This window comes from Halichoeres trimaculatus, unplaced genomic scaffold (assembly GCF_033239565.1).
Source record: "Halichoeres trimaculatus isolate MK-OKI-2021-1 unplaced genomic scaffold, fHalTri1.1 fHalTri1_scaffold_19, whole genome shotgun sequence".
Lineage (NCBI taxonomy): Eukaryota > Metazoa > Chordata > Actinopteri > Labriformes > Labridae > Halichoeres > Halichoeres trimaculatus.
This window is the reverse complement of record NW_027437197.1, coordinates 20284066-20307403: the sequence shown is the minus strand read 5'-3', so window position 1 is coordinate 20307403 and position 23338 is coordinate 20284066. Positions and strand designations below refer to the sequence as shown.

General features: G+C 40.0%; 2 protein-coding genes across 8 annotated transcripts in view; one reads left to right on the top strand and one right to left on the bottom strand.

The window, feature by feature from the left end:
• LOC141807969 (coiled-coil domain-containing protein 148-like) overlaps positions 1-16227 on the bottom strand; it is a 35108-nt gene extending 18881 nt beyond the window's left edge. The window contains exons 1-9 of one of the 3 annotated variants that reach the window (XM_074694192.1): positions 16156-16227; positions 13999-14090; positions 13442-13563; positions 9455-9558; positions 7024-7115; positions 6782-6930; positions 3317-3412; positions 2455-2636; positions 1791-1932 (exon numbers count right to left, since the gene is read on the bottom strand). In XM_074694192.1, coding sequence (XP_074550293.1) covers positions 1791-1932; positions 2455-2636; positions 3317-3412; positions 6782-6930; positions 7024-7115; positions 9455-9558; positions 13442-13563; positions 13999-14056 — 945 coding nt within the window. In that variant the 5' untranslated portion in view covers positions 14057-14090; positions 16156-16227. Of the gene's footprint in view, positions 1-1790; positions 1933-2454; positions 2637-3316; positions 3413-6781; positions 6931-7023; positions 7116-9454; positions 9559-13441; positions 13564-13998; positions 14091-15398; positions 15437-16155 lie in introns of those variants that run through there. The other 2 variants (XM_074694191.1, XM_074694193.1) reach the window with 2 other exon arrangements.
• Positions 15574-23338, top strand: part of pkp4 (plakophilin 4) — a 96817-nt gene continuing 89052 nt past the window's right edge. For 4 of the 5 annotated variants that reach the window (XM_074694190.1, XM_074694188.1, XM_074694189.1 and 1 more), the window contains exon 1: positions 15574-15766. The gene's annotated coding sequence lies outside the window, so the exon portion shown is untranslated. Of the gene's footprint in view, positions 15767-16847; positions 16944-23338 lie in introns of all 5 variants that reach the window. The other variant, XM_074694187.1, reaches the window with a different exon arrangement.

Below are 23338 nucleotides of genomic sequence, written 5' to 3'. Positions count from 1 at the left end.
ATTTGTGAGTTTTTCTTTTCTTAGAGTAAATTCAAAGCTCAATCAAAACTAAGTCTGAGGCAGAAAATTTCAACCCTTGAGAGTCTTAATCTTAATTTATTCACTAAAAAATATACAGCTAACTTAAATATAAGATGGCTTAAAGCTCCTGTGAGAAACTTTTGGTTTGTGTTGATTTGGCACCCCCTGGTGGACAAAGCAGTACTTCTGATCCCTTTGCTAATTTTGACTTGTACATGCACAAATTGTGTCTTCAGCAAAAATAATCCTACCTTGTTCGTTTTAAACAGTCAGTTGTGTCAGTTATTATCATAAAAAGGTAAACAAAAGATATAAACCCCATGGCAGCAGTTCAAGGTTGTACAAGTAAGGGTATAGAAATAGTTAATATTGACGTTACTGATCTTGTTTGCTTTTGTAGATTATAAAAATCTACAAAAATATAAAATTTATAAATAAATCTATAAAAACCCCTGTCTTTTCATTACAAGCTAAAACTCTCCTCTTTGTGTCACACACACTCTGAAAACTGATGTATGTTGTTGAACATGTCACCATCGGATCGTCTCATTGAGAGTTCCCCCCCAAAATCTTAAGAAGATGAACTCAGGAGAAAACTAGAAAAGCACTCAAAGAGCGCAGACCTCCACCAAGCATCTGGTGATTGTCACCAACACTTTTGTCCTACTTAAATGTTATACTCCCTTTCAGCAGACTGTCTGCTACAATTTGCTGTTAGTTGCAGGTTTGTACAATAATTGATGATGACCCACTACATATTTCATATTCAGGATTTTAGTATCCTGAATTTTTGCCAGGATCTGGATCATACTTTTACATGTCAGAAATTATGGTGACCTTGTCTTGTATTGTTTTGCAAAGCAATCTGACGATTTATGGTGGAGTTATATACACATATGGTGAAGACGGCTCTATCTCACAATGATTGAGAATCCTTAAAAAAAAATTCTGGATCCAGACAGTGATCCGGATCACCTCCAAAAGTTAGTCACTTCTTCCTTATCCCATGTTAAACATTTCCTGAAAATTTCATCAAGATCTGTTGGTAACTTTTTGGATTTTGTTGTTCACAGACAAACAAACAAATAAACAAACAGTTGAACTCTCCCAAAAACAAAACCTCCTTGACGGAGGAAATTAGTTTTTTCTCTAGTGTTTGGGGCTTATTGAAAAAGAATCAACAAACTTTTAATGTGTGTCCACAACAATCAAAAAAAGACAAAAGAAGAGTCCTCCAACAAAAGAGTGAATTCAGTTTTCTGTGATGAAATTTTTGTTGCTCGGCGGATTTAATTTTAAAAATTGCAAACTTGAAACTGGCAGAATTTGACAGAATTGCAGATTTACAGCTTTTTTATTAGAGCTCTGACATCACTGTCATTTTTAAATCTGATACTACAGCAAAAATAGCACTGAGTCAAATCCTTGGATGTGTTTCGATAAAACCCAACAGCACAACATTAACCCCTTAATGACTGAATCAATTAACAATTATAATAATAGATTGTTTTTATGTGTTTTTGCATTCTTACAGATGTTTAATTAAGATATATTATATATAGAAATGAGAAGTTCATCCCCTGACAAATATATTGTGAAATAGTGGATCTGATACCATCGTTGGTATGTGTAGAATATGAATCAGCAGGTAATAATGAGATACGAAGGCCATTTCAGCTGCATCAAGACCTGACAGGGTATGTGGCAAATTTGCAACTACAGGCATTAAGGGGTTAAATTATTCTCAATAACAAACCGCGAGTACTGACCAGCTCCTGTCTTGTTTTTTGGGGGAAGAGCCTCTGAAGCATGTCCATGCAGAGCACTCTGTGGTTGGCTACCTCATCAGGAATGTACTGAGATAAGGTAAACTGGAAGCGATGGTGATCATCTTCACACCAGCCACAGAACCTGAAACATGTCACAGTGAGGGCAATAAAAAAATCAGCTTAATTAAAAAATGAAACACACTTAGAGATGAATCATGAATAAGTACATTAAAATATAACACTATGACATATCATCCTTTCAGTGTATAAAGTCAGTCTCTGTACATGCAGACTACTAACAGAAGCCACCGGTGCTATAAAGCTTCCATATGGAAATCAAAATCAAGATGTAAAGTGACTTTGACACATTGGTATAATTAACCTCCTGCTGTGAAACACTTGTGTCTGTCAGAGAGCTGACTGCGCTCCTATATGCTGTTAATGTACCGCTGATAATGTAAATCTGTCATCTGGCTCTGCTCTGCTCTGCCTATAGAAAGATTTATCAAAATGGATTGATGGGAATAATTTAAAGCATTTTTCCATAAAGAAATAGGGGAACAACTGAAGGAAGTGTCATCACACATAGATCACATAAAAGCAGCAGAACTTACTTTAGAGGAGGATCTTTATAGAGCAGCACTGTAGTTCTGGTCAGGCTTACCTGTCAACTGTTTGTAGCTGCTCTTGGAGCTTCTGCAGCCTGTTCTGGTACCTTTCTGACAGGGACTGGAAGGCCTGGATCAGGGAGTCCTTCAACTCTGGGTAGGGGCAGTCTGAATCCAAAATCTCCTCTGGAACACTTTCCTTCATCACCGGATTGTCCAAAGGATTTGTGAGATGTTTCTACAGGGAGGAAAAAATATTGTCTTCGAGATAAAAACTAGACTGAGAAGACACCTGCTTTTGAAGAAGGGTCACATAGTTAGGGGCCGTTGACATGACGACAGTCTATGGGTGAAACGCAATAGTTTTGTTGCGTTTCAGCCTCACGTTTACTCTGAAACGTTGTTTCAACCGACCCAAAACGCAAACTTTTGAAAACGGCCTCAAGAGTGGGGGTTTTCTGAAACGCTGCCGACACAAAGTAAAGTCGGCGTTTTCAGTGGAAACACTGACGTCACACTCCGCCTCGCGCGCGCGTATTCAAGAGGACAACAGTACCGTTGTTACGATCGTCGCAAACTACCGTGTTGTGCTTGTGCTGCTCAATCTGCTGTATCTGCTGACTGTCTTTCAACAAAATGTGCATCTTTTGCTCCACTTTTTAACTTAGTATTCCCCAATACGCCAGATGACCGGCTCAACTTTACTTCGGTGGATGATTCCCAAAAGCGGCTTCTGGACAACACAGTTATAGCACCACCTACAGGCCTGGCATGCGTACTACAGCGTTTTCAGTCCATCAGCGTTTCCGTTTGAACGCAGATTTCTTCCACTGCGTTTCACAGAGTTTTGGCGTGTTCAGATGGAAAGTTGTCGTGTTAACGGAGCCTTTATTTGCTGAAACAGCTGGAGAAATTTACCTCCAAGCCAAGGCCAGTGATCTCCTCCTCCAAGCTCAGGTACTCTTCATGAAGTTTGGCAGTTATGGCCTCTTGCTGGTCCTTTACTAAGTTTATCTGGTGATAAAAAGATGGAAATAACTCAAATAGTTTAGGAAACACAGTTTCAAAGACAATTTAAAGACAAATCAAAGTTAAAAGTCTGGGATCACTAAAACTCTTTTCCTCTGCTTACAGCTCAGACAAATCTGCTTCTGTGGGGATCCTCAGACTAGACTCTAGAGATCACAGGCTGTCAGGCCATTGGCTGTAACACGTTCTTCCATCTCATTATGCTGCGTCTGCTCAGATCAACACTGATGCTTGAACTCTGCTCCCCTGTGTTCTCCCAGACGCCTCGATTCAGAAACATTTATCATCAGTAGTTCAGTAAAAGCAAATGTTCAGTAACCGCTTCTTTTTCATCATGTTAAATATCGGAGGGAGGGAAAACAGCTATTTAAAGAAGACATGGTGTTTATCTTGTAATTTAACTGCTTCCCTGTTTTAGACAGAACTGTAGGAATTAAAAGTAAAAGTTTGAAATACGTGAAAAGATTTGTCAAACTGAGAAAAACAATAAAGGCAATGTTGTCACGTCCCTTTAGATGTTAAAAAACACCAACTCTTCAAAACCGTAATCAAATAAAATAAATAGATTTTTTTTTTAAAGAAGTGCATCGACTATTTTTTTTTTCAAACTCACACATTTTTTTGTCCATCACGCCCTTCAATTTTCTTTTGTCTGTCTTCCAGCAGCTTGTTTTCACACAACCATCTCAAAGTGTTCACATTTTCTTCAAGCATGACCACCACAGACTTCACTGCAGGCTGCAGCCATGCCAGACACATTACAGCTGTTGTTTAGTTTCCAGTTTGCACACAGATCAGATAACTGGTAAGCATCGAAGTTAAAGTTTAGAGCAGAGGATGCAATGCTGTGGGGAATTTATCTGACATATTGAACCGTCGCACATCTTCTGCAGGATTATATGACAAAAAAGACCCTTTAAAGGATGCTCAAGCTATAGAAACAGAAAACTTTGCTGCAAAGGTATTTTTTTCCGACCACAATACCAAGCTCTATCTCTGGATCTGTTATGGGATTGATTTTGATGTGTGCATGGTAGAGATGTGACCCCCAAAATGGTAAAGTTATTTTACAAATATAGAATGTATTAAGTACTTTTCTACAGAATAAAATGTTTGATCGAATGGTTTGAATGAAATGTTTGAGTTTGAATTGAGAATAAAAAGTAGAGCCTTCCAGCTTTTGTTAGGAGTCCTTGGTGTATGTGCTTGTCTAAAAAGAGGAAGAGGAGAAACGCAGCAGCTTTTCTGCTTTCATTTCACTGGATATGATCACACATCTTCCAAACTGTGACCCCAACGCTGTAAGAACCATTAAGTAAATACAGATTAATGTGTGTATTCCAGAAAAATGGTGCAAAAATGGGAGGATGGGTACAGTAACATTTAGGGATGGGCGAGTACTGGTATTGGGTATTGAGTACCAGCCTTTTTTCAAGTTATTGGTACCCGTGAAGGCTACCAATACCAGTAGCTTACGTTAAAAAAATCTTACATCAAGTCAGTCCTCCTTTAGAGTAGTTGCCACAACACCACAGGTGGCTGGAGTCTATCCCCTATCTCAGCTGTCTTTGGGCGAGAGGTAGGGTACACCTGGGGGGACTAGTCACCAGTCAATCACAGGGCTGACAGAGACAGACAGACATTCACACACACACACACTCACACCTATGGGCAATTTAGAGTGACCTGATGAGCATGTTTTTGGATTGTGGGAGAAAGCTGGAGTACCTGGAGAGAACCCATGCATGCAGGGGAGAACATGCAAACTCCACACAGAAGGGCCCACCAGCCAAGCTGGGAATCGAACCAGTGACCTTCTTGCTGTGAGGCTACAGTGCTAATCGTTGCGCCATCGTGTAGCCGGAGTGAACAATTACACTTTTTTATTTTGCACTTCAATTTATTTAAAAAGTACTTAAAATCGGACAGTTGTTAGTTTAATTTTGCACCTTTGTTAATTTATGGTTAAAAAAATCGTAAACTCGGAGCGTAGATGGCCTGATGGTTAAGGTCGTGCTCCATGAGGTGGCCCGAGTTCAAATCCAGCCTGTGGCTTCTCTCTTGCATGTCATTCCCCACTCTTGCCCTGTTTCCTGCTCTATCACTTCCCTCTCTACTATCTAATTAAAGCCATACAAGCCTTAAAAACAACAACAAAAAATGATAAACTCAGAGATAGATGTTTGTGTTCTATTTTGGACTGAAATGCAGAGTGACTGTGCTGTCTTTGTGTCACTGTTAATCTAAATTTTATGTATCCAAAGTATTAGTATTAGCAGTACCCATCAAAAAGTACTCAAGAGGGAGTACTCGTAGTGCTATCGGTCTGAAAAAGTGGTATTGAACATTCCTTGTAATATTCCACCGTAAAGAAACAGCAACTAACAGTAAATTTGTCAGTTTACATCAAATCTCAGAGCGCATTCATCAGAAAAACAGTCATCAAGAATAATAGAGGTGATTAAAAAAACTGATTCAAAATTGACCCTGATTTTCACATTTGGTGTTTCCCTTAAGAGATAACTTTACTTTGACTGTGAGCTTTATATTCTCTCTTAAATAAGCTTGTAACTTCTCCAGTCCCTTAAGTTCTTATCTAAAACATCTGAGGATGAGTGTGTAATTAAAACGATCCCTCTGTTGTGAGTTGGAGAGCAGAGTAATGCTGTGAAATAAGTAAACAGAACAAATGGTCAAAAGTCACGAGGGAGGAAAAGACAAACAGAGGCGGCATCATGGCTGTGTGTGTGTGTGTGTGTGTGTGTGTTTGTGTGAGAGGCAGGCGAGTGTGGGGGGTCCCATTGTGCCCATGCAATCAGGTGGGCTGGGGCAGTGGGCCAGCAAGAGTAGAGAGGGTCATGGGAAAGAAACAAGCATGAGTGAGCCTCACAGAGGAGACAAAATGGCTGGCAGACGGTTCATTCCGAGTAAAGTCTATCTTTAAAGACCCCTGCTTGCTCCTTAATCTCACCATTCATCTCTGGAGCCCGCATAAAGCCTCTGAGAGCCAGAGGCAGAGTTTGGGACTTTGGTGCCGTGGATATCTGACTAACAAGAGATTCTTGGACAGTGAATGCAACGCTGTGTGCAAGCTGGGATCATTGTGTGAACGAGCAGAAGAGCTGAAACTTCTGCTGGAAGTGCAGGGCTGACTGTTTTTGTTTGGCAGGATTCATTATTTGGGGCTTTGGGTGCACCAGGGGAATAAAAATATCCAGAAAACACCAAAGACATGGGTTGTCAGGCGCAGAAATTCCAAAGGTTCAGATCCTGGTTTGTTTGATTTTAACCTACAGGTGCAGAGAAATGTTACTCTGCTGACTTTCTACAAACTCAGACCTGTCACTTGAGTACCTGTTGTATAACTTGTTCCCAGTTTGATCCCGAGGCTCTGTGTTCTTGATGCACTTCACCCAGTCTGAAGCACAGGTCGTCCTTGAGATGATGAACAGGCTCGACTGTGGCTTTCCTGAAGGCTTCTCGCTCCTCCTCGAGGTGCAGAGCTAAACCCAAAAGCCAGATATTAGCAAAAATATTCAGACAGCAGAGACCAATCAGTCTAGTTTCTAATAATCAGTGAAACTGTTTTTTTTTACCGTATTCTTGGAGTGAGAAGATGGCAGTGTCTGCTCGATCAGTCGGCTTGATCATCTCTAAAAAATCATGGATATCAGTCTCCAACTTTTCCCTGTGACACAACAGAAGATAAAAGCACATCATTCTCTGAGGCATTTTGGTATTTATTTTGTTTTAGCTGTGCACAAATCAATTTGAACCAACTTGTCTGTTTACAAGATCACGTTAAAGTTTTACAACCCTTTCAATAAATGTCCTAACACTCAAATACCACTGGAGGGACTTCTGGATTTCTGTCCAAATTTAGATTTGAAAAGTTCCAGAAAAGGGATTGCTAATATTGCTCGACAGAAGCCACACTAACAAGGCTGGTGGCAGTGTTGGCAGATATGTGTTCAAATGTTTTCTAATAACTTCCTGAGATTTTTTTTTTCCCTATGTAGAATAATGTGTCCATAACTAACCACAGTTAATTGCTTCAACAATTTAATTCAACCTCTAACAACATTCAGTGATGCTAAATATTCACTCAGAGCTGGGTCCGACCTTCTGACTTATTCTATCCCTGAGGACAAAGAGGAGAAGGGTCAGACCAAGGGCCTAAGTGCAGTGTTGTGCGTGAATGAGTAAAAATGAGTGCATGTATTGAACATGCTCATGTTTTCAGTGAAGTTCACTCCTGGGGCAGTGAAAAGTACAGAGAGATAAGGGAAGTTGCCGAGAGGTGACAGGGTGTGACAGGAGGTACCAAGAGATGCCGAGCACTGTGATATACGGCAACAGAACTCAGATGTACCACTTCAGCACTCTCGGTGCATTCAGCATGGCTCATTCTGCGGAGAGTTCACACAAGTTTTCTATCTGTGGTGCTATGACAGCATACAGGGTTTCATTTATTTGGGGAATTAGCTTGAGGGATATGGATAAAAGAATATATGGCTTCACTAAAAAAAGAGAACTTGTAGCAAAAGAATGAACGTGAGCTAGTTCATCTATTGGACCATAAGCCAAGTTCAAAATTTTCAAAAATGAACTTTGAACATAGACTAGTTCATTTAAACTTGTGTGAACTGAATTTTGAGCAAGCTCAATTTTTGTGTGAGCTGGCACAACACTGTCCAAGTGTTCCCTGAACAGATGAGTCTTCAGTAGGGATGGGTACCGGATTAGGTACTTTTAGAGGTACCGACCGAATTCTGTCAAAAGTATCAACCGACTCACTGAAAATCAAAAGGTACCATGTTTAAGTACCTAAATGCATACTTGTGAACATGAGGGAGTGGAAGAGTAGGAGAATGCCCATGCTAGACATGAACACAGCATTGCAAGGTTATATATTGAAGAGTAAATATGTTAAATTGAAAAAAATGTACTTTGTTATTAAACAAATTGATATTTTTTACCACATAAATACAAAAAAGTACCAAAAATTGGTACCGTTGAGTACCGGCACCGATTGCCAGGTACTGGGCATCGATACTACATCGTTTCAAATGTGAAAGGTACCCATCTCTAGTCTTTAGACATCCCTTAAAGTAAAAAGGGACTCTGTGGATTGTGTAGAGCTAGGTAAATCATTCCACCATTTGGGCACAACAGAGGAGAAGAGTCTGGCTAGAGATTCAGAGCCACTAGAGTGTGGTGGGCAAGAAGGAGTGTAGACCTGGATGAGGGACCCCAGGTAGGCAGGAGCCTAGCTTAACAGATTTTTTTTCCCATATGTGTTAGGTGAGTCACTGTAAGTGTGAAAATAAGTAATGACAACCTTTGGTCACTCAATACAAAAAGAAGATATCCAGGGGAAACAGAGGAGGAGAGGAGGTTGGTGGATAAAACACAGACTGGATGTAAGCACCAAAATAACAGGATGGTAGGAAAGAAAAGGGTTGACATTATTGTTAATAAAGGAAGTGTAACCATAGTGATGTCTTCGTCTGTTTTCCTTTTGACAAGGTGGCTTTTGAATCCCGTGGTAATTTAACTGGAGATATGCATAGAGAGTTGCAACTAGTGGCACATCTTTATGACTGGGCTCATTACTGAGGCTCACACTTGTGTACATCATTAACCTTGGGTGGCTCAGACACAGTCATTACGCAGCCAAACAAGCTGCACCCCAGAGCTAGCGCTGCCCTTCTCACTTCACAAGGCATGACACCGCTGGGGCTCCCGTCCCACACTTCCAGCGTCAGCAGGCAGACTGAGAGTATTTCTCCATTCAGCACCCACACAGCTCCAACCCTCAAACTTTTTCTGTTTTCAGCCTTAATTCAACACACTCGCTGCAAGAAATCTGACTGAAATTTCCTTTCTTTTCTCATTTTGCACCTTATTTTTTCATGCACATTCCTGTCTGGGTTCAATGGGGCTTAACTGGAACAGTTGCGCAGTGTAATAGCACATTCAGAAAACTGCAGCAGATAATGACAGGGAGTAATAGGGGGCTCTTACTCAGCCTTTTGCAGCCTGGGGCTCTCTCTGCTCCACACCTGCCTGTGCTGTCGTAATGTGGAACTCTCCTTGGTCGCCTTGGCTGTGCAGCGAGTCTTCTGAATCTGTGAGACAAAGGTTTAATGCACAGCTAGAATAAAATGGATAAACACAGAAAACAATTACTTAAGTGTTTGCTTTTGCTACTGCATTCACCCCCTCCTACTGACAATTAAATTCATCACGACAAACCTGGATATGCACAGCTTTGATGCATCAATTATCAAGAGCATTTTATGCCTCTGTTATGCCATACCCGAAAATAAATCATGGTGTTGCAAAGATGGTGAAAAAGTTTAAAGTTTGTGTGCGATAGATAAAAATAAGTTGTTTTCTCACTCTGCACATTAGGAGTCTTTTTACACAGGCATCTGCTTCAACCTTTATTATCGTTACTGTGTCTGTGAGAGGCTCATAAACTTTGGTAATTCAACTGCAACTGTATCACTGCTAAAGCGTGATAGCAACATAAACAGCTGCAAATTAAAACAATCAAGTCGGAACACGCATGACGCGAGGATGACTACGAGGCATGTTATTATGAGGGGGAGGTGGAGGGAAGAGATAATCTACTCTCATTTGTTTCCCTTTTCATCTTGAAAGAACAAGGCCCATTCAGAGAGCTGCTCTATCAGTGTTTTCAAACACAAGCCACTGGCTCAGATAATTGTACAGAAAGAGATCTCACATAACTAATACATGGGTACAATCTATCTCACATGAACAGTAATTGTGCAGGATTAAGGCTGTTGATTGATGTCATTACTTTGTATATACGTGCCACTTTGCTGCTTCTGCCGGAGCAAAAGAAGTTTGAATATATTGTGCTGAAGGTTCACCCTCAGGGTGACATTCATTTTATAGTTATTGGAATCCACAGCCAATGTGAAACTACTGCTGCTCTAAAAGAAAAAGGCCAAATTGTCATCCTAGGCCTCTTCCAGGCAGTCAATTGTAGGTTATCTTAATTTGCATTGGCTGTCTAATAACTCAGCTGAACTATAAAAACTGTGCCCAGAGCAAAACTTTCGTCAACTCATTGCTGGTGTCATGGTGCCAAGTAAGTCAAGCATCAGTATTCAGCTTTTGACTGTAGTGTTTACAACAAAACCAGCCACACTTTAGTACAAATGTACCAAAAGACAACATTTATACCACTCTGGTGGTTATTTGAAATTATAAAACAATCTTAACTTTTTAGCAAAGATAAAAATTCAATGTTCACAGCTGTTGTTTGATTTACTACCTATAGATGCGTAACATATAAAGCTCAAGTTTTAACTTGTTTTAAAGTCTGTGTATAGCTGTTTATCCACACAACAGAGGTTCTCCCTATTTTTCTAACCAAATTTCATCTGTCAGGATGGGTGGGCATAAACTGGAACTCCAACCATTGTGGCTTATTGGATATTATAGTGGTGAATCTACCCCCTCCAAAATTAGCCTAAGGGTCAGTGAGGTGGTAATAAAGCTCAGCCCCCTTCATGTGCACATGATCAAAATAAAAAGAAATTGTTTAATTGAGATTATGACCTAATCTGTGCTGCTTAACAGCCTGAAAGCATTATGATCTCAACAAATGTAATGATTAGATATTATACATTTAGATTACAAAGCTGGAGGCACTAGTATGGCCTAACAGTGAGTCTGCAAGCCTAATGAAGTGAACCAATGAGCTGATTGTCCAGGTTTCTTGCTCTGTCTGTCCTAGCCTTTCTGAATAATGTGTAATGTTATCTTATCTTGCATGGGTTACCTGTCAATTGTGCCCTGTCTGCATGGGCTATCATTGTCTCTTTGTTTGTTTGTTTTGCTTGTTAAGTTGAATTTTTATTTTTTTATTGTAGCCTTAGTTAAACTTATTTTCAATTGCTATGTCTTTGACTTTGCCAAGTATCTCTCAAAAAAGTGAAAAGGAATTTGACTTTGTGTAGAAATTTGGGGTTTTTATACTTTACTGGAGTAGTTATTTTTTAGATGACTTTTTATTTCTACTTTTTACATTTCCAGGCAAATATCTGTATTTTCTATTTCCTTCATTTTAAAAATAAACTTGTTACTCCTGTTTTATTTTGTCTTGTTTTCATTCCAGCCTGTCGTAAAAAAAAAAAGAAAGAAAGATCAACACAAACACACACAAAAAAATAAAAGCCTATCTAGATAAATTGCGCCATTAGGATAGAGTCATTTGGATTGTTGTTGGTTGAGAGCTATAAACATAACACTACCTGAACATGAGCCAGAATAGTGAAGTTCTTACTAGAACGGTTATCTAACCATAGCCAGGTGAACACACTGTGCATCATGACAGTCAACATGAAGAAGACCCAGTGCTGCGCTCTGCTGGCACAAAACAAGAAACAGCAGCTACTAAGTACGGTGGCTCTAACAGGAAAAACATAATAATTATTCAGATTGATTATCCACAGTAACCTTGAATTACGAATGCTTTGTTTGTCTGGAACTATCTGGAAAATAAAATTAATTTTACTTACATGAGGTGAAACACTGGGGGTGTTGTGATAACATCTGAATAAAGTAATCAAACATTTTGGCTAGCTCGATTAGTTTGAAGCGATCCAGCCTGTGTTTAGTAGACCCTACTGATCAACAGCAGCTGCTCCAAATTTTCATCATTAACATTTTGACAAAACTCTATAGTCACTGGCTTTTGTCCTTAATGACATTTGTCCCCCTGACATTACTTTTACTTTTATACTTAAAGTATTTTTGAAACCAGTACTTTTACACTTTTACTTAAGTAAAATTATAATTGATACTTCAACTTCTACAAGGACTTTTATAATATTTTATTTATTTATCTTTTAATATTTTCTCATTACATCAAGGTTTAATCATTATGTGTGAGTCATCGAAATTATACTGATACAGGCAGAACTTCTCAATCTGCCTCCTTTATAATGTCTCAGGCTTCTAGTTGTTTATTGAAGGATCAGTTCAGTGGATGGAACGAGGAACTAGGAGAGAGTGGGGATTGACATTTGGTAAAGGGCAGCAGGTTGGAATCAAACCTTGCCCTCTACCACCAGGTCAAACCACTGACTTGATTTTCATTTTCTAATTATCCCTAGATGAATAGCTTCTATTTGAGTGTAAGGTAGCTTCAGGAACTCATCACCCTCCTATTTGTCTTTCCACATTTAGCTACAGTGCTGCTGGTTAGAAATCTTATCAAGAGGTAAAATTTTAGGGATTTTTAGTATCTACTACTGCCTCAAGTCCTTTCCTGGAGAGCAGAAACGATCCCATGCTTGGGGCCACTCATGGTCATTTATTTCCCCTCTATCACATCACCACTGGGAGATGCTCTGAGAGCCTGCCTTTCAGCAGGGCGACCGAACGTGAACGTAGTCTTATCTAGGTTATGCAGAGAGTAGGGCTGGAAGGAGCCATGGGCGACCATAATGATACTAAAAGGCTTCTGCTACAGTTTACCAATTAAAACACCGCAGGTCTGACAGCCTTATCTTCATTGCTCCTGGCATTAACTTTCAGCTCTGCTTAGAGTCTACTATGAACTTCAATCACTTAAAAAACAGAGGCAGCCAAATGAATATTCATTAAGCTGGAAATGGTGCTGTGTAAAATGGTGATATTAGAGCTCTTTTACTTGCACTTAAACAAATAATAAAATTACGCAATGACTGTAAGTGGTATGACATCAAGACATAGGAAAGGTACACAAACAAATATTTTCTTCTTTTATAACCTGCTCTTTTATTACCTCACAATAAGGTCACATTTTGCTTCTCCTGTGGAGGGTTATGAGCACTGTTTGCTGTAAAAGTGTTTTATACCATAGTGTTGTTGAACATTCTTCTTCATCTGCTGCTGAATCACTGTGTAATTAAATTTAACAGGGATTGATTTTACAATAAAAGTGCTGTTTTTAGCATGGACATTTTATTGATTGCATCCAAAATTTACCTTTTGTCCAATTAGATCAGACTCCAGGCGCTTGGCATCAACAATGGCTTGTAGTCTTTCATATTCAGCAGGTTTGTACTTTGAGCTGCCGAGACCATTTTTCATCCGAACTGTCAGTTTTTCTGCATGGGTGAAAGTAAATGATATGGCTGAATTAGGATCATTGGAATCGTTGAAAATCTCATCAGTCTTAGAGCCCAAAGTAAAGTCTTTATGCTGACTTCAGCAAAGACAGAAATAGAGGTAAAGACAGAGAAACAGCACCAGCTGAAAGCTAATGGATTTTACGAGTAATTCAGAAAAGACTGTACAGGATAGGGATTAGGTGGAGGGGGTAGCAGAGAGTAAGTGACAGGCAGCTTTTTTAAGAGTTCAGCTGTGACTCCAAGAGGCAGGTGAACAAACACTAGGAAAGCTGCCTCTGACAAAAGCATCAAAAGACTCGACAGTACCTGGAGAATTCAACACAGGGACTTCAGGTCAGATCTGTTCAGCAGATCAATAGACCCCTATGTCACAAGTCAGCAATCTTTCAGACCCAGTTTGTGCTGACTTACCCACATCTTCTGCTCTGTAGGTTGTAATGAATGCATGCAGATCCTTATTTCCACTCATCGCCAGACAGTTAGACTTGCATGCACAGCACTGCCTGCAAAATAAAGACATGCATCGTTCTTTTTAAAAAAAGATTTTTATAATATTTTTATGAAAAAAATAACCTTCTGCCCACACAGCAACCTGGCTTAAATTATTATCATGGGAATACAAATCAGAAGCAATAGAGCCACAAAAACACCAAACTCTGCCAACAAGGTCTGCGTGACATTGCTAGAAAATCAGTTGAGTCTCACAAGTTTCTGTGTTTGAAAGGAGACAGATGGTGGCGCAGCGTGATCTGATACTCCCCTGACACGTTTTTTTTTCTTCAATTTAAGCTTTGACAGTTTTAGCTGCATGGACAAAGTATCAGTTAAGATTTACAATAGGAGTGATGGATTGGTGTGAAGTATGGGGGAACTGATATAATCTGTGATTGAAATGGACATACTTTGTTCTGGATCTACTGAAGATAATTGCCTTCTTCTTTTTTTGCTCGCTTTTAGCAGAACTAAAAGTCCCCTTATGTGTGGCACAGAACGTAATGATTTTCTTTTTTTTTTTTTTTTTTTTTTTTACATTTTCTGCAATATGGAAGAAGATCAGAGTCACTGAAAAAAAGAAAATGTCCATTTTCTAAATTACTAGTTTTCTGAGTGAAAAGTCAAAATCCTGAGGTTAAAAGTCAGAATCTTGAGATTAAGTCAGAACTCGAAAAAAATTAGAATTATGAGATCAAAGTCATTTGATCTAGGGCCACATAAAAAATACTTCAATTTTTTTTAATTATTATTTTCTAAAAAATAAAAAAAGGAAAAGAAGATGAAGATGATGATGATGATGATGATGATGATGAAAAAGGAAAAGAAGAAGAAGAAGATGATGATGATGATGATGATGATGAAAAAGGAGAATAGTAAGAAAAAAAAAAAAAAAAAAAAAAAAGAAATAAAAAATTTGGAAGTATTTATCATTTTCTTCACTTGGCCCTCATCCTCTTCCGTACTCTTCCGCACAGCACCAACAGGCATGCTATAGCCATATTTCAGGACAGAACGATAGCACAACATACGCCATTGATTTTCTTCCTATTCCTAACTTTACTTCAGAGATGTCAAGCATCATATCTTTGAATACAGAGCTTAGGACTAACCAGTTTATCTTCAGTCAGCACATTAAAAAAGCTGTAGCTCACAAACCGACACACAAACACATACAAAGTCAGGTTGGCTGGGATTTAAACATTCAACCAGCTGTAGTCTCTTAGTACAACACAAAGCAACACAGGCTACAAGTGTCGAACCTGCTGTGACACAAAATGCGGATAAAATTTACATTTACCCTCTGAACTCTAGCTTACCTTACTCGTTCCTCTCACACAGAGGTTGACAAAATTTGTAACCAAGGAAACTATCATCATTTCTCTCATTGGTCCATTCAATAATGTGAACCTCCCCGCGAACGCCCCTTGCCTACATCACAGCCAATCAGGAGTACGCACTTCTTTCCCACATTCCCACTGACGTCATGCACGCTCGCATTGCCTGGGACTGCTGGTGGAAGCAGGGAGCAGCGAAGGGGTCGTTCTCCTTTCCTCTCCTCGACTGTAGCTTTATGGAGACGCGTTTCACTCTTCCTCATGCATGGGACTAAAGGACGGGACTTTACCGATGAACTTACCCGTACCAATGCAGAAGCAAGCTGCTGCTTAACAACAGTCCTCTCCAGGTATGTAACTCCTTCACCCTGCTGCTTCCCTAACTGCGGAATAATTGGGGGAAAAACGCTGGGAAAAAATAAAAAGAGACTGTGCGCAAAGCAGGAGGGACTCAGAAAGTGGGGAATTTACAGAGTGAAGTGAGAGTGTGCTTTTCTTGTGTGCATGTAGTGCAAGACAAACTTCTTAAGGCTTCTTCACAGTGGGAGAGAATCTAATACTACGCTAATCTCAATCTTGTGACCGATTCATCGCCAACAACGCACACCTTTGAGGGACCTTCACGCGCTGTCTTCCATGTCTTGCTTAAGCGGTGGGATGAAAACTTGGCTCTCTGACATACAAAGGGGAAAATGGCTCGGCGTTAGTTTTCCTGTAACAAAACACACAAGCAACTCACTTTTCTGCGGTAATGCCCTTGAAAGCATGTTGTTAAAAGGTGAAAGAAAAGGCAGGTGAGCTTCTTTGGGAATCTTTGGAATGCGAGGTCGCCGTGGGGCGGAGATCCAGTCTCTGTGCTCCCAGCAGATAAGCTTACCTTTACCCTCACGTTTACAAGCTACAGTCAAACTACGCCATATTTAATGACCCTAATCTGTATTTGAAGCATGGGCGTTTCTGTTTACTGGAGAGTCATTGCTTTGCTCTGTAAAATAAAAGCATGCCATTTAGGGGAAGATGGACTCACCTTTGTTGCATGAAAAGGGCCAAATTTCACGAAATTACCTGACTGAGTTCATTATTGTGGACAGGGAGTTGTCACAAATCCAGTGTCACTCACCGAGGATTTACACATGTACTTTACCTTGGCCTACTTTGGTTTTAAAAGTAGGTCTGACTTGTAGCAGTTAACGACAGAGTCCCTGTCAACAACTGATGACAAGAGCTAGATTTATGAACAGTCACAAAATCACAGTGTGAAAATCCTCCTGCAAGGATATTAGAATAGAAAACATTTCCTCATAATTTGACTCATTTCTTGCTCTATAGAGATTCTGACTTGTTTATCTGTTCTTAGGTAGCATCCTGTTTTTACAGATTAATTTCTGTTGTTATCTGGAGATGACAAAACTTGTTTTCTTGTGATAACAGGATTATTTTGGACTACCTAGAATACAAAACAATAGGCTGGTCACTCTGGCAGGAAAGACCGCAAAATGCCATGCTGCCATCACCCACAGTAATGGGGTAAGTTAAGCTCATGTCAATGTTTGTGCTCTGTTGTGGCAGCTCTGTTGAGTAGTGATTATCAGATGTGACGTAAAGATCTCAAGAAAACAACTGAAGCCAACTGATTATTGTGGGAAAATGGAGAAGCTGCAATGTAAAGTCTGCTTAGGGCTTCCATAGATGAGAATCTGTTTGATTGTGATCCTCACGTCATGTTTAAATCTGGTTAAGACTGTGCAGCAGGGGAAACTCCAAGGTTAAGGAATGAGTTTCTAATTTTGGTATATTGAGCAAAAACCTCGTCTCACACTTGTCATAGCGTCGATGGCAGCACTGCTTTAAGTCTCTGTTGCCATGCAGGTGTGGAAAGGTTATCTTATTACATCAGTGATGTGATCATAGTCCAGCTTGTGCATTTTTTTTTCTTCCTCAGCTAACAGAAGATGTGCATATGGCAAATGCAATTATATGTGAACTCACCCTCACACTCGGTCATTCTCACACAGACCCGAGAGGAATCACTTCGTTACTCCCCTCGTGATTCACATTACCGCACGAGACACGCTCTGCCACACAGCTGACAAGTGTTCAGGGTGGTTTTAGTGTGGAATTGAAAGGACAGCAGGACGTGGGATTGAAGGGTCGAACTCTCCCTCTGGTTTTGTTTGTTAGTTCACTGTGTTTGGCTCAAGGAGAGGTGTTTAAGCAGGTCAGACATTCAGCCACTGGTTGTCAGTTCTACCCATCATCCTCCTTGTTTTCATTACTTCTGCTGTGTAAGAGATTACAATGCATGTATGAGAAATTGTTTGCACTGGCTGTGGAGTTATTACTACATGGAATAAGAGGATTGTTTGCATGGAAAACAACCGTAGATGACAAAACCACAGAGATGCCTTCAGGAGACCTCTGTGTGTTGTGCACGTTTGACTCAGCCTTCATGGTGACTCCTTATTAATGGGAACTGACAACAGTTGAATAGTTTAGCGCCCTTTGGCGGGCCTCTTCTCCTTGTACTTTTTTCACTCCCTAATTCTGGCCCCGACATCAAGGCTTAAGCCTGAATCCCTGAGTTAGTCTACAAGTCAGATTTACTTTTTCTTCTATGATCAAAAAGTATCCCCCCACCCTCTGTTAGGAAAAAAAACAGTATTTCCAGTCTGCCACACAGCTGTTTTGCCTGGATACAGAATGGTTATCAGCCTCGTGTCTGTGCTGTGTGTGCACACATGTGTGTATTTAGTCAAGTAAAGTGCTGAAGAATCAACCTCTTTCCTCAGTCAGGCAAGAGAAGGTCAGCATCTCTTGTGCGCAATTCAATCAAGAGTCAAGTGCTCTTAGAAGTAGAGCATTTACCAAGTGGCAGTCTGCTTTCTGTTTTATTTACTCTCTCACAAACCCTTCAAAGTTTCTTTTCTCACATCAGCTCGTTCCAAGCTTTGATGCAGAATTAACGTGAATTCATGTTTGATTGTCCGTGTGTTCATCACAAAAATGGATCTCAAAGAGGAAAATCCAAGAGGTTGCATTATTATGCAAATTTGTAATTGAATCGTGTGAAAGATGTTGAACAAACGTGTTTTTTTGTGTGTTTCTGGGAAGGACTCTCATCTATTGTGGGGAAATAAGAAGAGCTTTTTTTTCATACTGTACTGGAAAAGCTTTTTTTCCTTCAGTCCCACATACCCCACATAGCGTCTCTCCCTCCACATTTGCATAGTGTGGTCTTAAAAGAGTTGGTCTTTTCTCCCCTGCCTCTTCTGAGAACACACATATGCTCGAGCAGGGGATTTCCATCTTGAATATGTTATATCTATCTTTGTAACCTCACTCCAGAGACTTATGAGGTAAACCAGCAGGCACACACGTAGATGAAAAAAAATGTTATTCATTTCTTTAACATCTTGAAGTTTAGTGCAGTAAAGGTGTGCAGGAGGATTGGAGGCTTAACATAACTCATGGATTTGCTGTCTCACTCGTTCCTTTATTAAATGTGCTTTCTTATCATAAGCAATGATCACAGTAATTAAAAAAGCATACTGCAGGTGTAGAGTGTGTTTAGACTTGCAAAGGCTTCTCTGGTAAGCTTTGACATGTGCGTCTGCAGGCGGATTGTTGATCTAACTGGATATGTAGATGGATTCCTGAAAGAGTCCCCAGATTTCATGCTTTGGTTGGATCCGGGACAGCTAAAGATAATACAGAACACAAAGCATGTCAGCGCTTTCAGGGATTAGGCGCACAATAGATTTTTGTCCGGTAAAATAGCCTTCCATCGGCCTGACATGCTGTGTCTGAGAGACGGCCTCTCACCAGCGTCTGCTGCCATGAGGACTGAGCTTTTCCACAGTCCTTTTCTTGGTTTTACTTTAGGGACTTCCTGCTAGCTCACAGCTCAAACAGTCCCATCCATCTAAGCCTATCTGACTACAGAATTACCTCAACAGGGCACATAATACCTCGTTGAATATTTCAAAGTGCTACTCACATTATCACCCCAGGCAAAGCTATCTCTTTACGGATTGTGGAAGGAGGAGTGGAGCAGGAGTCTATCCCACTGGAGGGAATGAATGACATAACAAATAAGCACCTCTGAAAACACTGCCATGTCCTCTACAGTCATAAAAACACGAGTTACTCCAAAGTGACACTTAGAGCTAAAAAGGGAGTTTTTGAAACAGATACCCTTGGTGTTGTGTGTATGAGTTTAACACAGAGCGATTAGAGATCATTTATAGAATAGAATAGAATAGAATAGAATAGAATAGAATAGAATAGAATAGAAATACTTTATTTATCCCCAAGGGGAAATTCAGGAGTCACAGCAGCAATCAAGAAAAAAAAGTAAGAAAGTGTATTGAAAGTGCAAAAAGGTCCATAAGAAAATAGATGATGACAGCTTGTCCATCATTGTCCAGTTCATCCAGCCTCCACCTCAACAGGGTCCAGGACTGAGCTTCTTCAGCAGTCTGTTCAGTGTCTGTCTCCTGGATCCTGTCTGCTCACAGCAGGTGAAGTTCTTCCAATGTGGCGTTGGTGTCTAATGTTAGCTCTATTAGCCATGTCTGTGAATAGCATGATGCTAGTCTGCCCTGGAATTCCCTTAGTCATTCGTTATTGAAGATAGATCTTTTTCGTTCCCAATAACGATGGATGGAAGGACAGGTCCATGTCGTCACTTCTAAGCTCACACCTGAGAACCAGCACGTCGTCCTCACCTCCTTTTCCTCACCTTGTGGGAAACATCAGGCCTTGCACCAGTTAGCATTGACATGCTACAGGCTGCTAACAGCTGATTTCACATGTAAACAATGCAGCCATGGTTACATGTAGGATCTCCACACAAACATAGGAGCAGAAATAGTAAGAATATAACTGAAGACAAATCCAGTTTGGTGTCCGTGACCAACAAATGAACAAGACAAAGGAAAGACCCACTTCAAATGCAAAGATTACGAAAAAGAGACAAAAAAATTACAAGAAAAGGACAAAGAAGAGAAAGCTGCTGCAACAGGCAGCCACAACCAACAGGGCGGCGCCTAGCAATATAATAACAATAATTTATTTCTTCTTTTAAATTTCATTATTAAAACAGTTTGACTATTTTATAATTGATTGATCATCTTTATATCAACTTGTGTGTCGCTTTAAGCACCTATGCTTCAAACCAGGCTGTTTGCTTCCTGGTTTAACTTTTTAAACCTAAAATAGCTTGTTTGTGGGATCAGGTATCATCCCAGCCTGGTATGTGAGACAACTCCGTGGCTGGATTTAGTCCGAAGGTGAAGGCATCTCCTCAATGTCAGGTTACACGACCACAAGGATTTCGCCTGTTCCCAGACTATAACTAAGAACTGAAGCAGTCTGGTGTGTCCGCCTCACCTGTTTCCATAAAACCCAACCAAGAAGCTGGAAGCAGATTCACTTCTTAAATGTCAAGGCATTTAAAAGACAGCTACAAGGTAAAATTAACTCTGAAAAGGGAGCTGTTGACACTGGAAATGAACAAATACAGTTCAAGCACATGACATTTCAAATGGCATTTTATAGATGCTAAGCTTTGCATTTAGCAGCGGAGTCGGGAGGCAGATGTGCACGGTGTGTTATCAAAGCATATACTGTATCTTTTCTTTCCTTTTCAAAGCAACTGGAGCGAGTGACGACATCAAACCTGAAAAACTTGTCGCCTTAAGGCAGCAGTGCGCGGATTTGATGCAACTTAAAGTGAGAAGTTTTCCTTTCTTAGTCCTCAGATCTGAGATTCTTCTTTGTCAAGGAGAAAAGAAATCTCCAGGAACAGTCAGCCCTTCTCTGTCTAACACCAACCCTTTGAGCTGTTAAAATGCTTGTTTTCAACTTAGGAAGAATAGTTTCTCAGGCTTTTAGAGTGCACTCTCCTCTTCATGGACCAGTGACCCTGAATGATGCCAAGCCCTCTGCTTTTTGGACGGACATTCACTCCCAGGTGCTCACACTTTGTTCCCGATTTTCCATTGCAGAGGCAATAATCTCAAAAATGATGAGAAAACTGAACTCATACCTCGTGGATGAATTGCTAATATATAACATATTGTTATCTCATACACTGGATAAAAGAAAGACCTGCACAACCATCCCTGTGTGATGGAGGGGATGGCACCCACTCTTATAGTCTGTAGCACCCTAAGGATATAAATTTAAGGCAATGCCTCAAATAAAACCCTCGGTACCTCAGCAGAACTGCACAGTCATACACATCCTCTGTGAGTTATTACAGGGTACATATAAAGGGAATTTATTTTAACCAACTTTTGTGGTGTGATTTATTTTTTCAATTAAATCCCCTATGATGAATTATCCATAGCGTTCTATCAAATAAACCCTACATTCCTTTCTGGGACGACCTGGTCAAAGATAATCGCCTCATGTCAGTCAGTGGATGAAAGCCTGAACTTTTAGGTTTAACTACGCCAATAAATTCAAAGTTTGGATATTCAATGCAGTGTAAACTCACATGAACCAAATCGTTGTTTTAAAAGGCCAGCTGGTGCCGGCTGGCTGACTTGACATTTACCTAAGTAACTACATTTCTTCTTTCTTTGTCTTTCTGTCTGCGTCACAGTTCAATGCACACGACTATCCTGATGCACCAGTTCAGGGGTTGAGCTGAAACTTTCCCCTTATTCTAGAAATGACCTGCATTTTCTGAATTTTTTTTTTTTTTTTTACTCCCGTATATTATAATCTACGCTTGTTGTCTACAGTAACATGCTGAAACACCTCTCAACAACAAGCCAGCATAGCCTCTCTATTTTATTTCTTCCTTTTAACATTTTCATTTATTTGGTTTTACACTTCATTGACTCAGACACAGATCTGGTCATGGGAAGTTTATAATTCACTGAAAATCAGGTCATCACCACAATTCTGAGGCGCGCAGAATCAAAACGATATTCTTTCTGAAGAATTTACTCAATTTTCACTCTTGCAGATAGCATAAAAGTATTGTGAGGTTATGTGGGATTTTCTTTCATGCAGTGTTCTGGATGTGTAGCCTCAGGTCTTGTAGAGGGAAAGTTTAGAAGATCAGGATACCTTTTAGACTCAAGGCAGGGATTACTTCTGAATAAGGCAGAACATTTTTAAAACGTTTAACAATGTTTGAGCTTTTTTTCTCAACACAAGGTTATCACAAACATGATTACTAATGTAGGGTATCAAAGAAAACAGGATAGTCAAATGTTATCGCAGCCTGTTTTCACTGCAGTTTAATTACCAGAAACACCTTGAAAAGTTGATAGTATCAGTCCCATACCATTTTAATCTTCACCTTTGTTTCTTTCAGGAGGTCTTTGCCTCTTTCAAGTCACTGTTTCAGCTCAGCTCCTCAAATTGGAATGGATAGCAGCATGTTTGTTTCATGACCTCTGTCCGTCCACTCTGCAGCACAGAGCGTTAAGTAGGTAGTGCCAAAGCAAATCAGAAGTCAGGAAGTACACGACCAGGCCTGTGCTTATCCTCCTCTGTCTTTAAGCTGGTTTCATAACACTTCACAGGAACAGGAGTTTCCTCTCTCCTGTTTGGGTTTTTCAACTCAACCAATCTTCAGAAGTAACCGGGGAGAGAATTCTCTTAATTCTTTTAATCTTAAATAGTCTTTCTTGTTTGGAGAAGCTTTTTGAATACAAAGATCTGTTTTATGTCACTGTGAAACTTTAGAAATAAAAGTCCTGAATTGTTTTAAATACTAATGACAAAAGAGAAGAAGAAAAGCTATCATATTCTCAAAGAGTCGCAGTGCCAATCAGTTGTAAACTGTGTTAAATATCATCCTCACTTTCTGATGAGGTTTTGTATGTGATGGTTCTTTTTGTGTGTTAGAGGACTAATGAAAATCCCCAGCTAATGTTTTTAAGCATGATTGGTTAAGACCA